The sequence below is a fragment of the Onychomys torridus genome, chromosome 1 (genome assembly GCF_903995425.1).
Source record: "Onychomys torridus chromosome 1, mOncTor1.1, whole genome shotgun sequence".
NCBI lineage: Eukaryota > Metazoa > Chordata > Mammalia > Rodentia > Cricetidae > Onychomys > Onychomys torridus.
Window position 1 is genome coordinate 76175517 of NC_050443.1, and position 17946 is coordinate 76193462.

The window sequence follows — 17946 nt, forward strand, 5'->3', positions numbered from 1 at the left end:
ACCTCTGCACAAGTGCCATGGTGTGCATGCATACATGTATGCACACGCATGCGTATACACACACACACACATGCACACACACACAAATAGATATAATAAAAAAAATAAGTTAGAAGTTCCCAGTCAAATGGTATATAAGAATATTGACAGGACCATCCTTTTCCTTTCCTCCTAAAATAACTTTATTCTATGCTAGTTTGTTGGAATCTGAGTTTCAATCATAGCTGTACCTTTTTTAACCATGAAGTCGAACAAGCATGGTAAGTAGCCTCCACATGTACCCACACAAGCACATATACATAGATATACACACAAACAACATCAACAACAAATTCGTCACTCCTCTCTGTGTAATGAATAATATGATTTGAGTGAGAAGGAAAATGCTGTCATTAACATATCAAAAAATAGAAGAGAGGTGTGTTTTCTAGTACTTGGGAGGTAGAGGCAGGCAGAGCTCGGTGAGTTTGAGGCCAGCCTGGTCTACAGAGCAATGTTACACAGAGAAACCTTGTCAAGGGGGTGGAGGAAAAAAACCCCTAGTATAATATAAGATAATAAGGGCTGGAGAGATGGCTCAGTGGTTAGGAGCACTGGCTGTTATTCCAGAGAACCTGGGTTCAATTCCCAGCATCCACATGGCAGCTCACAGTGGTCTATAACTCTAGTTCCAGGGGATCTGACACCCTCACACAGACATATATGCAAGTGAAACACCATTTTCCATAAAATATAAATAAGTAAATGAATGAATGAATTAGATAGTGAAGATATATCATTGAGTTAGGAAGTGAAAAGAAAAAAGAAAGCTAGTATAAAAAGTGTCTTGAGACAAGTTTTCTGTACATGAATGCTGCATAAGTAACTTGAATAGAGAAAAGGTCACGTGACCAACAGCCCACACCAGAATCTAATGCTGCTTGTTTGGGTAGCCTCGGATAGCTAGAGCTCTCTAACTTCTCTATTTTCATGGTCTCTATGGAGTGAGAAGACGGTTTGTGCTCTACCACAGTGACATAAACATCAAATACTTGTAAGATACAAAGTTCCTGTCATAACATTTGACCTCATATAGTGTTTATAAATAATGATTCTCTGGTTTTAAAAACAGGTACCTGGACCTTCGTCAGTTTGGATCTGTGCCACATGGAGGCTTTGGGATGGGATTTGAACGCTACTTACAGTGCATCCTAGGAGTCGACAATATCAAAGATGTTATCCCCTTTCCAAGATTTACTCATTCGTGTCTTTTACAGCTGAAAGAACTGTATGCGAAGACTCTGCACATGAATATCCATGTAGAAGACTGGGGCTTGCATTTTAGAAATATGAACAGTTTCAGTGCACGGTTCTTGTGCTGTGAGGTCTAATATATGAAAAATAGAAGTGGTCTTGATTTTCTTAAAAAGTCAAAGGCTTTTTGTGGACAAATAAACTCCCCCCAAGAAGAAATACTCAGCAACTGGACTTTCAAGTCTGTTACCTCAATTCAGGGGGAATAAAACAAAGTAGCTAGGCCTCTTGTCCTACTGCAGGAGAAGCTGGCCCAGGAGAACATCTTGAGCCTGGATAGCATCTCAAAAAAGAAGAGAGGAAGACATTGAAATGTAGGGTCTCAAAGTTCCTCTCAGACTCCCAGACAGTGGGAATGTCTCACCTTGCTGTCTTTCAGCAGCAGCTCACTTCCCTTTGTATGTCTTTAAAGCAGCCAGTGGCCAAAAGTAAGATGATGCGGGCTCTCTCCTCCCTTGGCATTTAAGGTGCAATAACTGCCAATCTTGTTCCCAGTGCTTTACTCAACTTTATTCAAGAAAATATTCCTTTTCGGGGTCTGAATAGATTAATGAAGTTGCTGTTCTGAACTGTAACATTCTTCATTGGGTAGTGAAAAAAAATCACATTTAATAACTGTTGATCTTTAGTGATAAAAGTTAAGGAGAGATCATTAATCATTTAAACTCTTCAGTCACTCTTCTAGTTCATTTATATTGTATATTTATAAATATTGTAATAGTCAATAAAAGGGTTTTTTTCATTGATTCCTATGAAAGAAGTTATTTTTAAATTCCTCCTGTTCCTTTCCCAATGAAATTTGGAAGAAAGGTATCCTTTAATCCAAGATGGGGATGCAGATGTGGCCAAACTCACGCAATGGGAAATTCTCGAACCTGGTTCGAGCTAGTAAAATGAGACACGTGCCGGTTCGGGAACTCAAGATCTGACAGTGCCTACTTGGACAAAGCCACTTATTTGTGTAAACTGAAGCATCATTTTCTTCAGCGCTGTTACAGTAACTGAGCATACTTTAATTTGTGTGTGTGTTTAAAAGTATGCTTGGACTGGAGATGTAGCTCGGTTAGAGCATTTGCCTCGCATGCTTTGGGCTCTGGGTTTGGTCAGAGTGGGGTAAGGTGTCTCACACTTCTACAGATGATCTGTTTCAGTGCTTTAGCCTGCACTGGGCTGCACTTAATGGACCTGTTATTGGTCGTATACTCAGTAGAATTTATGTGTATCAAATAATGAGAAGAGGAAATGCATTCCTAAAGCAATTAATTTTTTATTTTATTTATTTATTTTGTCCGGAGTTGAGGACTGAACCCAGGGCCTTGAGCTTGCTAGGCAAGCGCTCTACCACTGAGCTAAATCCCCAACCCCAGTAATTAATTTTTAAAGTTTCATTAGATAGCTCTGTCAGGTTAATTATTTATTTTTATTTAATTGTATGTATATGGTTGTTTTGTCTGCGTGTATGTCTGTGCAACAGTGGCATACCTGGTGCTGACAGAGGCCAAAGGGGGACATCAGATCCCCCGGAATTTGGAGTTAGAGATTGTGAGCTGCTGTGTGGGGGCTGAGACTAGAACTCTGGACCTCTGGAAGAGCAGCCAGTGCTCTTAACTGCTGAGCCATCTCTCCAGCCCCTCTTGAGTTTATTTGCTTTTGGGGGCTAGGGGGTAACAGAGTCTGTCTGAGTAGCCCTGGCTGTCCTGGAACTTACTAATCAGAGAAGAGCAAACTGGCTTTGACCTCAGAGGTGCACCATGAAACCTGGCCCTCTCTTAGGCTAGTTCTTAACCAGTTTGTTTATGTTACTTTTTTAAAACCTAATTCAAAACAACAGCTGAAAAGAATGAACTTTAGACCCTCATTGTTAAAAGACACCTGAGAGGTTGACAGGGTTGACATGCCTAATTCAGACAGTGCGTCTGTACCTGGGCTATCTGTTTTTTTCTTGAAAAGATGCTCATTCCATGGCTGAATCTCTCTAATTAGAATGCTTGCTAAGCTAAAATCCCAGCTCCAGTCTACTTCCCTGGGACTGTAAGCCCTGGGTTTGCATACTAAGTCTCAGAAAGTTTAAGAGGGATAACCAGGACTTGGATAAGACTGGCTATAGCTGTGATCAGAAAGGTTAAGTCCATTTGTGTATTAAAAGAACACTGTTGGAGGTTCTTTTGTATGCCAGCACTGTGCTAGGTGCCGAGCAGCTGTGAATGAAGCAGAAGTGAGTCTTTGTGGAATTTATAATCTATTGGGAAAGACACATAATAAGAAGTAAATGTATTATTTCAAAAGTGATGTGAGATAGGAAGTTGTGTAAAGGATAATAGGCCTCCTAGAAAAGTCACCTTTGGAAAACAGTGATACTTAACCTTTACACTTGGATGACTAAAGGCAGAGAAGATTTATTTTTAAATTATTACAGTTATTTATTTGTGGGGACAGGGTGTGCATGCCATAGTGCAAGTGTCGGGGGGCAGAAAACAACTTTTCCAGAATCAGTCTTCTTCCATCGTGTTGGGTCCCAGAGATCAAGTCCAGTTTGTCAGGCTTGAAAAGCCTTTACCTACTGAGCCAAGTCACTGTCCTGTAGAAACATTTTAAAACATTTGCAACACTGGCTGGTATTGACATAGTGGTGGTAATTTCATGGAGTAGGGCTACCCACTCCACAGTCCAGGGAGCTTGAGGCCCTAGCAGTTCCAAAGCCACCAGGAATCATGCCTCTTGTGATTTTTCAAGAAACTCTAATCTTGACCCCACAACAGCCATGATGGAAAGAGTAGTGGGTTAAAATTCCATGTTCAAGTCTCTGCATCAGTTTATCTGAGGAGTCTCAGGCAAGCAAAGCCATCTGTGTGGTTTGCAGTTATTTCATCAGCAGAATTAACTTTGCACTAGATAAACTGAGGACCCTTCTGTTCCTCAGTCTGTGTTGGACATAGTCACTAAGAACTGTTTAATCTTTAGATCATTCACAGTGCCTCGTACACACTGAGTTTCTAAAGGTGAAGTCAGGGAACCAACAGTTGAACATAGATTTCAACATGTTCAGTGAGTGGTGTGGGGCTCAAAGATTTTAGGACATCAAATGTATATTGTTTCGTTCCTTTGGCCAAGACCTTCAGCAGTGTCTTTCCAAAGCTTCTTACTTGATGCTTCTTTTCTTGACTGTTGTTCACACAGTGAGGGTCTTGACACGTGCCTAGTGATTTCCATCTTTGGCCCAGCACTTGTGTTCTTCCAATAGCTGGACGAACACAAATACTGGTGTCAGGTATTGGTGAAATTATTAAGGCCACTCCACATAGTTAAAAGGGAGGTTTATTTTGTGGGATAACTTACAAATGAAGGGGAAGGTTGCATAGTCTGCAAAGGCATAGCACAATCTGGTGGTGTTCTCTGGAGAACTCTGCTCGGTCTACCTCCAGCGTCCAGGGTCCCAGAACCAAGAGAGAGAGCCCTCTTCTTGATCCTGGGTCTTCTGCTTCCTCGTCCACCCCGCCTTGTGGGCGTGACCATTACCGAAACCTCAATGGGGTTTGGAACTTCAGGCCAATGCTGGGATGGCTATCCACTACAGTCAGATGATGGTATTATTTGTGAAAAGTGATGAAAATAACAAAACAAAACTGGCTTCCAGGTAATATAACAGGGAACAACTTCAAATGGCCACCTGTCAGCTAACATGTAAATAACTGTATATGTCTGCACATAGAAAATAAAAACAAATACTCCAGTCAGTCAGTGGGCAAATTCATTGAACAGTCAATTCTCAAAAGAAGTAAAAGTTTTAAAAAAGAAGAAAGACAAATGACCAATAAATACAAAAACTGCTCAACATCTTTAGCTATAAAGGAAATCAAAAATCAAAACTGCATTGAGAATCCATTGCACCCCTGTCAGAATGGCTGTCATCAAGAAAATAACAAATGCTGGTGAGGGTGTAGAGGAAAGAATCCTTTGTACACTGCTGGTCAGAATGTAAGTTCTGCCACTATGAAAATCAATTTGGGGATTCCTTTTTTTAAAAGGCAACTAAAAATAAAACCACCATATGGTCCTGCTGTACCACTCCTGGATAAATACCAAAAGGAATCAGAAGCAGCGCACCACAGAGATACATCACACCCATCCTTACTGTTGCATTATTCACAGTAGCCAAGATACAGACCAGCCTAGGTGTCTGTGAACAAGGAAAATGTGATATATGTGCACAGCCAGGTATTCCATCCACCTTAAACAGATGAAATTATGTCATTTGCAGGAAAATGGGGAGGATTAGGGATTCTGTTAAGCAAAATAAGCCTAACTCAGGCAAATACCGCATTTTCTTTCCGGATGGCCTAGAACTCAATTTGTAGACCTGGATTATGCCCTTCTAGATTATGTGTGTGTGTGTGTGTGTGTGTGTGTGTGTGTGTGTGTGTGTGTGTATACATGTATATACTATGTATGTGTGTATATATGTGTGCATGTGTATATATGTACATGTATATATTATGTATATATTGTGTATATAATAATAAACATATATAAACAATAGAAGGGGGACCTATTTAAGAGGAAGGGAACCAGTGGGAAGGAACAGAAAAAAGAGGTTAAAGAGGGATATGAATGTGATCTAAATAAATTGTATACATGTATGAAATGTCATCGTGATGAAGCCCAGCAATTTAAAAGCTCACTTTGCCTCAATTAACCTGAGTATGTGTGTAAAAGGGGTGTGTGTGGTTTGGTAGAACTGTTTTGGAAAGTATCAAGAGGTGTGGCCTTGTTGGAGGAAGTGTGTCATGGAAAGTGAGCTTTAAGGCTTCAAAAGCCCACTTCAGGCTTAGTCTCTGCCTCCAAACCTGCAGATAAGATGTAAGTTCTGAGCTGCTGCTCCAGTACCTGCCTGATGCCATACTCCCAACCATGAAGGTCATGGACTAACCCTCTGAAACTGTATGCAAGCCCCCAGTTCAATGTTTCCTTTTATAAGTTGCCTTGGTTATGGTGTCTCTTCACAGCAAAAGAAAACTCAGATAGAGTCTCACTGTGTTTCCAAGGCTGGCCTAAAATTATAGATCCTCCCCTTTAGCCTTCTGTAACACAGCCCTGGAGGCCAGCTCCTAGAACTGCTCCAGGGTAATGAACAGAGGGCAACAGAGTAGTGGGGCTTTAGGAGACTTTTTATCTGAGGGTATTTAGAAATAAGTTTCTATCTATCTGACAGGTAAATAAGGAAATACTTTGATGGTAACCTTCTCTTTTACTTAGTCTTAAAACATGCCCCCCATGGTAGAATTTACCCTGTTGGATAAAGGAGGAAGGGGGGAAGAGGGGTGGGGAGTCGTGGGAGAAAGGATGAGAGGTGGATCTGTGGTTGGTATGTAAAATGAATAAAAATAAAGGAGCAGGGTGGTGGTGGTGCATGCCTTTAGTCCCAGCACTCAGGAGGCAGAGCCAGGCATATCTCTGTGAATTCAAGGCCAGCCTGGTCTACAAAGTGAGCTCTAGGAAATGCGCAAAGCTACACAGGGAAACCCTGTCTCAAAAAACCAAATAAATAAATAAATAAAGCATCTTCTCTCTGTAAAGCTCTGTTTCCACAGTTACATTCCACATTGTTATATTCTTCACACAACCACATATCTCTTTTGCAGTTTCATTGATTTTCTTTTTTTTTTCTTCTTTGCGTTGTTTTGCTGTTGTTGTTGTTTTTGTTTTTTGAGATAGTGTTTCTCTGTGTAGTTTTGGTGCCTGTCCTGGATCTCACTCTGTAGACCAGGCTGGCCTCAAACTCATAGAGATCTACCTGGCTCTGCCTCCCGAGTGCTTGAGATTTGAGGCATGCACCACCAATACCTGACACGTGGCTTCTCTATACAGCTTCATTTTCCATGTCTCCATGCAGTTACAAATCTCCACACAGCCATAGCTATACATATCATTTACATGGCTCTTTCACCATATCATCACATCTCTTCCCTCACATAGATCTCCTACATACATGTTTCTTCTCTATACAACTACATCTACTATGTCTTCCTGCCCACTCAGCTACATCTGTCTTTTAGCACACACACTCCCACACTCTCCCACACTCACTGCACAGCTCCTTCTATAGTTCATTCACATCACTCACTGGCTCCTCTCACAGTAAAACTCTACACCCACATGAGTTACATGTTCATCGTCACAAAGCATTTTTTGAGTAAACAATCAGAGACAGAGCCAAACTGATACATGTAAGGAATCACATGGTTTCCCTCAAGCTAGTAAGATCACATTGACTGGCCTGTGAGTAACAATTGGCCATGCACTTAGCCTGAGTGGTTAGCATTCCCAGAGAGAGAATGACATTGAAATTCAGGACTTAACAACAGTTGCCTGAACCTTGGGTAGTTGGGGTGTGTGCAGAAAGAGAATTACTGCAGGGGGTTGTGTCTACCATAGTTGCTTCAAGTCTGACCTTGATTTAGGAATAAGCACCTGGAACTTAATGTTTGTGTATTCTCTGCAGGGGCAGCTAGTCTGTTCTTAATTAGTTCTGAAGTCTAAAATTAACTGTCTCTGAGAATACTGTTGCTCTTCAGTGTCAGTTATGAAAAATATTCTAGTATTATCAGAATTATACAGCTTAAGTAGAAATCATCTTCCTGACCATCCACAACTATAAATGTGCCCAAAGATGTAAAACACACTAACAATGGGCTGTGGAAAGAACTCCACAGCTGTTCTTTTTAGGGAGGTAAGTGGTGGCCCATGAGAAAGTTACAGACAGAAAACTGCTTTCCACAGCCAGTGACCCCACAGACTTTTCCTAATGGGGCTCCCCAACAGAGTTATTCATCTGGTGGTCTGACCTGCTAATTACTAGTTATCACCTGCTGTATACTCCCATGGCCCTTGGCACTCCTGAGTGCTGGGATTTACATGCATGCACATAAAGCAACATCTAGCACTATACCATAATTTTTAATGGAAAAAAGTATAGTTTAATAGCATAGACTTACACTATGTAATATCTCCCCATCTTTCTGATGAAGGAGGGTAGCTTTGGATGCTCGGAGCTGTAGTTACAGCGATTTTTTTGTGTATGTGGGGGGAACCTCTGGTCCTGATTGGGTAAATACTCCTAACTGCTGAGACATCTCTCTAGCCCCATAGAAGTATTCTTACAATGTTTTATGTATTAAAAGGTTGGTTTAAGTTAGGTTAGATGTTTCTTGAAAGACTAATTTCCAATGAGAAAGAAATGAGATTCTATTTCTCCAGCATTTTCAAGTATTGCCTCCAAATGATAACCCCAGCAATTCAAGAGTATATTCTTTAGAGGTTTTGCGGTTTGGGGGGTTTTGTTTGTTTTTATTTTGTGTTTGGTTGCTGTTCTTGTTTGTTTTCCCTGACAGAGTTTCCTTGTGTAGCCCTGGCTGTCCTGGAACTCACTCTGTAGACCAGGCTAGTCTCAAACTCACAGAGATCTACCTGCCTCTGCCTCTTGAGTGCTGGGATAAGATTAAAGGTGTGAGCACCACCACCTAGCTCATATTTTCTTTATCAATAGTTCCCATTGTCCTTTCAAAGTTTGGAATTCCCCTTTTACTGTTTTCTTGATTGGCAGCAGTTGTCAGGGGTTTTGATCTGAGGAGAATATAATTGTGTGAGTAGTCCATTCTAGATCTCTACTCTCACAGTCTGACCTGTCCCAGAGACTGCACAACTGTCACAAATCAGCAAGGAGCTATTTGACTGTGTCCAGGCTCTGACAGAAGCTTCCCTTTACAATTCCAGTATCTTCCATTCATCTTTGGTATAAACTGAATTTAGACATTCAAGCATGACTGAACAGGCATCGAAGATTCATGGAATAACTCTACCCATCTTTAAACTTTTTGCTTCAGATAATTGTAGATGAAAGATGTTTATTTGGATTACATTGCTATTTATTCATATGTTTGTTTTAATAAGTGGATGAAGTAACATAAAAACACAGTTGAAAGACTGATTTAATTGGTAAATGTGTGGGGGTATTTTGGCCTCTGATCAAATATTTGTATCCAGTCTGCAATCTAAGCTATGTATAATTACAAAGAAAACAGGTGAGATAAATATCCAATTGTAACTTCTTCCTCTTTTATATGGCAAATTAAGAATTAGGAAAAGCACTAAGAAATGAGCAAAAAGCATCTTCAATTACCCTGTGTTAACATGAGTTAGTAGAACTTCCATGAGTAACATTTTCTCAGGTCATGGTCCACACTGCCCTAGAATCCCTTATCAGCTATGGTTCCAAATAACTTATTTAGAGTTCTATTTGGAAGTCTAGTGAATTTACAGCTTTTATTAGCATGTGGAGTAGTTTCTGGTAGCCTTTATAGAAAGGCTGCCAGGTGCTTCCTAAACTGACATTCAGGAAAACGCTTCAGTAACTTTTTCCTAAAGCCTTAATTAAGTCTATGTAGTTGTTGTTAGTTTTATGACTATCATTTGGATGCTGCTTTACAGTTTCTAAAATGTTTTCATGTGTCTTATTTTCTTAATTCATAAAATAGTATATTATACACTGTGCTCTCTTGTATCCGAGTGGTCTTGAAATTTATTTGGTTAAATTAAAGATAGCTTAGTTAAGAGAGAGAAACTACAAATAAAGTTCTCAACCTTCAAAGAAACTAAGACCAGAACTTCCTAGTAACCAAAGAGTATTGCATCTTTAACCCCAGCATGTTGTAAAAAACACCTTTGACCTCTTCATTTCCCTGTTCTACAAAGGGAGAAGGGAATTAAAATTGAAAAGAAACATAATTGAGTTTAAATACATTCTAATAAAAAAGAAACTGGAAATGGGGCAAATGACACTAGGTCAATCGGTTTTCTTTAGCTCACTCTACCTCAATTAACCTCAGGGTGGATGGATGATGGATACAGGGTCACAATGTGTAGCCTAGGCTAGCTTCTTCCTTCAGCCTCCCAAGTGCTGGGATTGCAAGCATGTACCACTAGGCTTTGCTTCACCTTTATTTCCTTCCTTCCTGATAGGGTCTTATGTAGCCCAGGCTGGCCTGGTTCTCATATGAACCTAAAGATGGCCTTGAATTCCTAATACTCCTACCTCCCGCCCAAGTGCTAGGATTACAAGTTTGCACTACCATGCCAGGCTTTTGTGGTCCTGGGAATCAAATCCAGGCTTCCTTTCGTGTTAGACAAGCACTCAATCAACTGAGGTCCATCTTTAGCCAGCCTCAATTCTTAAATGAGTTTGTAATCATATTTTCCCTGTTTCCTTCTTAGGATTATCTTAGAATGTACATAGAAAATGGAAGAACTTGCTTGAAAATTACTGATACTCTCCCAAAGTGTTGGACATTTGTCATTTGAAAAATATTCCTCTGATAATAGAAACAGCAGTTTGTTGGTTTGGCTCAGCTTTTTTTTTAAGTATAAGTACACTGCACTGAGTGCATTTGTATTTGGCATCAATTGGGCTATTACAACTATGACTGACTCAACCTGCCCATATGCTGGCCCAACAAGAAATGCTGGTTTTCTGTTTTTGTTAGGATACTAATTTCAAAACAAAACAAAACAAAAATATATCATATCTCATTTCCCAGCTACCATATATAATCTACCTTCTCTGTATTCCCCCAATTCTTGGTAACTTGCCAACTACCCTTGTAAGTAGTTCAGTTAATAGCAACTCACTACCTTGATTCTACTCTCCTAGAAAGGAGGTTGTATGGGTTGCTTCCTGTTTTGTTTGTTTGATTGGTTGACTGCAGTTGAACCCAGGACATCACACATGCTCACCAGACATTCTCCCACTTGTTACACTAGCCTGAACTCATCACCTTAAGAGAACTTTTTCTATCCTCAGAATTATTATTAGAAACTAAACCTGTGTGTAGTTCATCACTGTGTGAAATGCAGTGACACTCTTGCTTCTCCCAAGCCTTCTCTTCTCCAATACAGAGCTCAGATGGACAAGTCTGTCTTTTCCTGAGGTGGTGTCCCCCTTCAGGTCATTCCTCATAAGTGTCCTTCAAATGTGGCTCTTTGTAAACTGAAAGTTTCCATCTACTGTTCACTCAGTAGCTCCCAAAGTGTGTAAGTGTGTGTCCTGTGATGACATTCTTTTTTTTGTGGTTTTTGAGACAGGATTTCTCTGTGTAGTTTTGGTGCCTACCTGGATCTCACTCTGTAGACCAGGCTGGCCTCAAACTCACAGAGATCCACCTGGTTCTGCCTCCTGAGTGCTGTGATGACATTCTTGATGTGAGACCTTTGAAATCACCTGTGCATCACTGTCTATCTATAGCCTATGGTAGTGGCTGTGTCTCCTGTAAATACTACTAAAGGCTCTTAACTGCACTTTGAGAGGAATCCGGAGCAATTCCAGTCTCCTTCACTTTTAGATGACAAATACAGACACCCATAGATCATTTACCCATAGCATGAGACAGAGTTGAAGCACACCACATTATTCCACTGAAGATTACCACTAATACATACCATTTTCTTTGCAGTACCTTAAAAGATAAGACCTGAGCCAGGTGTTGGTGGCACAGGCCTTTAATTCCAGCACTCAGGAGGCAGAGGCAGGTGGATCTCTGTGAGTTGAAGGCCATCCTGGTCTAAAACACAAGTTCCAGGACAGCCAGGACTAATACACAGAAAATCCCTGTCTCAGAAAATAAAAGGCAAGACCTGGTTTCCTTAGAGTTAGCATATGCCTGGCCAGTGATTTCTGTAATGTAATTACTACCTGCTATATTCTGAATTATAGGATCTTGTACTGGCAAACCAGTGGGTTAAATTTCCAGCCAGAACATTTTCTGAGTATTTGGTGCCAAGGAAATGGTACTAGTTGTAGAATATATTGCATATTACATATTCATGTCAAATGAAGTTTTATACCTAGTAAGGTTATGAGGAAATATGTTGAAAATTTTGAATGTTAGGTTTTGATTCGTGAGTAAATGTTGTATACATGAAAGGGTGCTGTGGATATCGCTCTGTGTAAATAAAGTTCTGATTGGCCAGTGGCCAGGCAGGAAGTATAGGCGGGACAAGAGAGAAGAGAATTCTGGGAAGTAGAAGGCTGGAAACAGACACCGCCAGCCGCCACCATGAGAAGCAGCATGTAAAGACACTGGAAAGCCACAAGCCATGTGGCAAAGTATAGACTAACAGAAATGGGTTAATTTAAGATAGAAGAAGTAGATAACAAGAAGCCTGCCACAGCCATACAGTTTCTAAACAATGTAAGTTTCTGTGTGCTTACTTGGTTGGGTCTGAGTGACTGTGGGACTGGCGGGTGAGAGAGATTTGTCCTGACTGTGGGCCAGGCAGGGAAACTCTAACAACAAAATGGAGAATCAGTTATTTCAGGGCAGTGGCACTCTGTGGCTTTTCCTTTAAAGTCTTTCTAAGGACTCAGTTCAGGTCAATAAACTTTTATTGAACACTCATTGGGCTACACCCAGTAATGCACTCACTGGATAGAGATAACTATGAACGCGCACTTGTAGCATGAATTCTAATTGGTCTTAATAATAAAAACCTAGAGTCAGATACAGGGGTAAATGCTGAAAGATCATAGAGACAAAAGAGCAAGCCACAGCTCCTTACCTCACCAAGTCCTCAGCCTGAAAGGGGGTGACCTCCTGTCCCTCCAGCCTTGTATTCCTCTTTCTGCCCAGCCATAGCACTTCCTGTCTCCACCTCCTTAGTGCTGGGATTAAAGGCATGAGCCTCTACCACCTGGCACTGTTTCTCTTCTAGATTGGATCAATCTCATATAGCCCAGGGTGGTCTTGAACCCCTGGTCTTCCTACTTCCTCCTCCCAAGTGCTAGGATTAAAGGTGTGTGCCACATCTTTCCGGCCTCTATAGCTAGCTCCACACTCTGATCTCAGGCAAGCTTTGTTAGAGCACAAGCAAAATATCACCACACCCACTCATCTTAGGGACTCCCAGTTCATACAGTCTTTCTCAGAAGTTACTGTTTATACTGAATGAGTATGTCTGGGATAGAACAGCCCATTACTGTAATTTTCTTAAACAGTCATCTCAAGTAACTAGTAAGCAAGAGTTTAACTCTGCGCTGAGAAAAGTTCAGAGGGGTTTTGAGTCTTTGTGTGCATAATAAAGGATACTGAACTATACAAATGTCCTACTCAAAGAACATAATGGTGGGTTTGTCCTCTCTAGCTCTGTTGTTGATGTTGTTTGGGACTTGTTCTTCCCATGTCAGCCAGGACACATAGACCAGGCCTGCTTCAAAACTTGGGGCAACCTGCCTAAGCCTCCCACTTTCTGGAATTAGAGGTATATGCAACCTTGCCTATTTGTTCCCTGGACTTTTAAGATGGTTTTTAGGCACCTATGTGAAATATGGGAAAGCAAGCCTGCAGAATGATACCCCTGGGAACCCTGGCATCATAGCTTGCCATAGCTCTCACCCCACATTGCTCTTCTGCCAACACTTCCCCCGTATTTCCTCCTCTCTCTGGATGTGTTTTTTTCACACTCTGGTTCCTCTTATACTAGCAATGTATCAGTGTCCAGGTGCTTCCCCTTCCTTTTTCCATGTCAGCACCCCTAGACGTGTCAACTTTATTCAAAACAACTTCTATCGTTTTTCTAGGTACTGACAAGTGCCAGTTAGTATTTAAAAAAGCAAGAATGGGCTGTTGGTTGATTAATGACCACACACACACCAATACAAAACAACTATGGATCAAACACAGGAATCAAAAAGTAATATTGGGATCTGGGAGTGGGGCCAGTTGGTAGAGTACTGCCTAGCATGCTTGGAAACTCTGGGTTCGATCTCCAACACTGGCATAACCAGGATATAGGAGTACATTCCTATAATCACATCATTTAAAGAAGGTTAGATGGCAGGAGGATGAGAAGTTCCAGGCATCCATCAGCTACATAATGAGTTCAAGGTCCTGCCTGGGCTACATGAGGCCTCTTATTAAAAAAAAAAAAAATGTTTTTAAAAAAAATGGGCCCAAATCTGGTGGGTATATGCCTGAAACCCCAGCACTCAGAAGGCAAAGAGAATAGCTAGGTTGAGGTTCACCACCTGGGTTCTCAGAGTGAGATGCTCTCAAAACAGACAAAAATCTGGAGGTTCAACTAATAGTCTGTCTTTATGATCTGTGTTTCTAAAGGTGATTTCTATGGCACCTCTCCCGGCATTGCTTCTTGAATACAATGACTTGGCAAGTGACGTCTCAAGAATGGGTCTGTACTGCTTCTCCATTATATCCCCAGGGCCTAACAATGTGCTGTGCATACGGTATTCGGTTAATATCATTCAGCTGAAAGAAATTCAGAGGCAAACTCAGAGAGATTGGGATGAAATTGCTGAGACTTTTCAGCTTATGATTTTCTCCACGCTTACTCTCATACTATACAGGTTTCTTGCCTCCTGTTTAAAGCAGTTACTACTTAAATCATCTAATTCAACATATGTCCATTGGCTGCTCTGCCTGTCCATGTTGATGACTCAAAAGCAAGTTAAAATGTAAGTTGATGTCTTCCAACCCCATGGAGGTGGTGAATAACTTCTGATTTCATCTGAACACACCTCTGGTTGTGCACTGAGAATTGGATGCCATTCACATAAATAACCATTCCTATGTAATGTGTATTTGGATATAAGCATAATATTTTGTATTTGAAAGAAGTACATGCTTTTTTAATGTTTTTTTTGTTGTTGTTTAAATGATAAATAACTAGATACTGAAAAAAAACTGAGTTGCTTTTTACACCTATTACATTTTTCAGGCCTGAGGTGGTACATTTTTATAATCCCAATATTCAGAACCATGAGCCAGGAGTATTAACCACAAATTTGAGGACAGCCTATATAGCAAGACTCTGGAGGGTGCAGGGTTAGGAAAGAGCAGGACTGAGGGTGTGGCTCGGTTGTATAGGCCTTGTTCTTGTTTTGGTTCCCAAGACCTCATAAAACTAGACATGGTGGCACATGGCTATAATCCCAGGAGCACTCAGGAGGTAGAGACAAGAAGACCAGAAGTTTACCATCATCCTTGACTACAAGAGACTCTGTCCTTAAAGAAATCCTAAAAAATAGTGTTTTCTTTTTGTTTTTTTTTTTGTTTTTTCCTTTAGAATATCTACTTTGTAACAATCTATCCTTCCAGCCTGTATTGTACCTCTGTAATAGAGTTCCTAGCATGCTCAAGGTTCTGGGTTGAATCTCCATCACTGCAAAAGAAATAAAAGAAAACATTTTAAATTGGCGGTGGTGTTGGACATCTTGTAATCTCAGTACTAAGGATAGTAAAGCACAGGATTGCCATGATTTCAAGGCTAGCCTGGGCTTCATAGTAACAATCCAGCAAGAGAGGAACATCAAGACTATGTCTCTAAACACCAAGCCAAACAAAATGCACTTCCTTTGCCCAAGCTCACCCTCTCCACTTAGCCAATGGGTTCCTAGCAAACATTTTGAAGCCTTTGCTGAACAGATAGACACACCTACCCAGAATGGACCTGTCTCATTTAAGTGCCTCAAGGGTCAGAGAAAGAAATGACAGTACTACACACACACACACACACACACACACACACACACACACACACACCCCACACACACACCATGTGCTAGCAGGTCACAGATGGGGTAGATGTTGGAGGTGGGCCAACACATAACCCTGGGTTAGGCCTGGGTACTTGCAGGGCTGGTTAGCCTAGCCTCTCTCTCCACCTTCAACACCAGGGTGGGCTCTCCAGGATCAGCCTGCCTAGTTCACCCTTTGCACAGATGAGCAAGGGGCGGGACCAGTTCTCCAGCTTTCTCCCTGGTTAGTACTTAGATGGGAGGCTCTTGTTTTTTAAAGATTTGTTTTTATTTATGTGTGTATCTGAGTGTAGGCCACATGTGTGTGGGTATCTGTGGAGGCCAAGAGAGGGCATCAGATTCTCTGGAGCTGGAGTGGTGAGCTGCTCAATTAGGTCCAACAAAAGAGCAGAAAGTACTCAACTGTTGAGTCATCTCTCCAACACTTCTTATTAAAAAAAAGTCTTTTTATTATAATTCAGTTTCCTATTGATAAATTTGCCCATTTGAGCTTAAGTAAACTTAAGATGGGCATGTGCTTTTACTGTTAAAGGAAGACAGGTTAGGCTGGGAATGTAATGTTGGAGAGTGCTTGCCCAGCATGCATGAGGCTCTGGGTCACTAGACTGTGTGACTTAGAGGACTCTATTTTGTATTTAGGTGTGTTTTTGTTTTTGTTTTCTTTTTTTTGGTCATACTCACATGTTACCCCAGAATGTATGTTAATCAAGAGTTTATTTAGATGAGGAATTCCTGATAAATAAGATGCTGTAACAGTGTAAGTGTCTTCTTCGCTTTTTAGGATTCTTAATATCCTAAGTCACAAGAAATAGAACAACAACAAAAACAGAACAGATATGTGAGGCTTGCTTACAGAGGAGGTTGGACAGGGATCAGGTATTCTGGAACTATCCATTAGATGAAAGAGGTCTTTAAGGACCAGCATGTTGTACAGATTTCCAAAGCATCTATCTTTAAATATTCTACCTTCAAGAAATATATATATATATATATATATATATATATATATATATATATATATATATATATATATTTGTTTTTTTCAAGACAGGGTTTCTCTGTGTAGTTTTGGTGCCTGTCCTGGATCTCTCTCTCTCTCTCTCTCTCTCTCTCTCTCACAGAGATCTGCCTGCCTCTGCCTCCCGAGTGCTGGTACTAAAGGCGTGTGCCACTGCCGCCCAGCTTTCAGGAATTGTATTATGAGTTCCCTTGTTTTTAGTTTAGTTTTAGTCTAAACTAAAGACTGGAAGAGACTTAAACACATGGGTGTGCTTAGATGAGCCAAAGATATGCTATTGACCTCATCATGAGCAATGATGACCAGACCTATGAAAGTAAGAGAATGGCCTCAATTCTCAGAAACAAAGCCCAATGTTTTGGGCTTTGTACACACATTTGTCATCATCAGACAAGGTCTCAACATGTTGTCTTGGCCTAGAACTCACAGAACTCCACCTGCCCCTGCCTACTGAGTGCTAGGTTAAAGACATGTGCCACCACACCTGGCCATCACACTCTTTCAACCCTGGTCTATGCCAGAGCATGCCATCTCAAACACTTTTAAAAACATTTATGGAAGACAGGAATTGTTAACTGCTAAGTTCATTGATTGGATCAGAGAAATTTCAGGGGAAAATCTTTGAGATTTTTTTCCCCCTAGAACATTATGAAAATATTACATTACAATTGCTGCCAACATATTTCTAACCACTCTAGGAAAAGAAAACAACAAACAAATTTCCAACTCTTCTGAGATATACTAGACCCCAGATATTCTTGCATGCCATTTGACTTCAACTGCTTTCCTTTTTTAGTCAATTCTGTTTAATATGCTTTATATGTCTAATCCCAGTGGAGCTGTCCTTTAGAAGGGTGCTGAGCTGGAAGCTGTTTTAATTCTGGCTTTTGTTTCAGCCACTAAATGTAATGCCACATGATTATTGACCAAACAGTAATCCAGTTTTTAAAAAAAGTCTTCCAGGTTACTATATCGTCAAAATTAACCCTGAGATATCAAATTATGTCGAAACAGACCACAGATGTTTGCCCTGTTG

The 17946-nt window shown here is 40.7% G+C and overlaps 1 protein-coding gene across 1 annotated transcript in view; it reads left to right on the top strand.

Annotated features, from left to right (window-relative positions):
* The window catches only part of Nars2 (asparaginyl-tRNA synthetase 2, mitochondrial), a 95151-nt gene extending 93106 nt beyond the window's left edge, over positions 1 to 2045 (top strand). The window contains 1 exon segment of the mRNA XM_036174792.1: positions 1112 to 2045. Within this exon segment, the coding sequence (XP_036030685.1) occupies positions 1112 to 1370 (259 nt within the window). The 3' untranslated portion in view covers positions 1371 to 2045.
* Positions 2046 to 17946: the final 15901 nt, after the last annotated feature.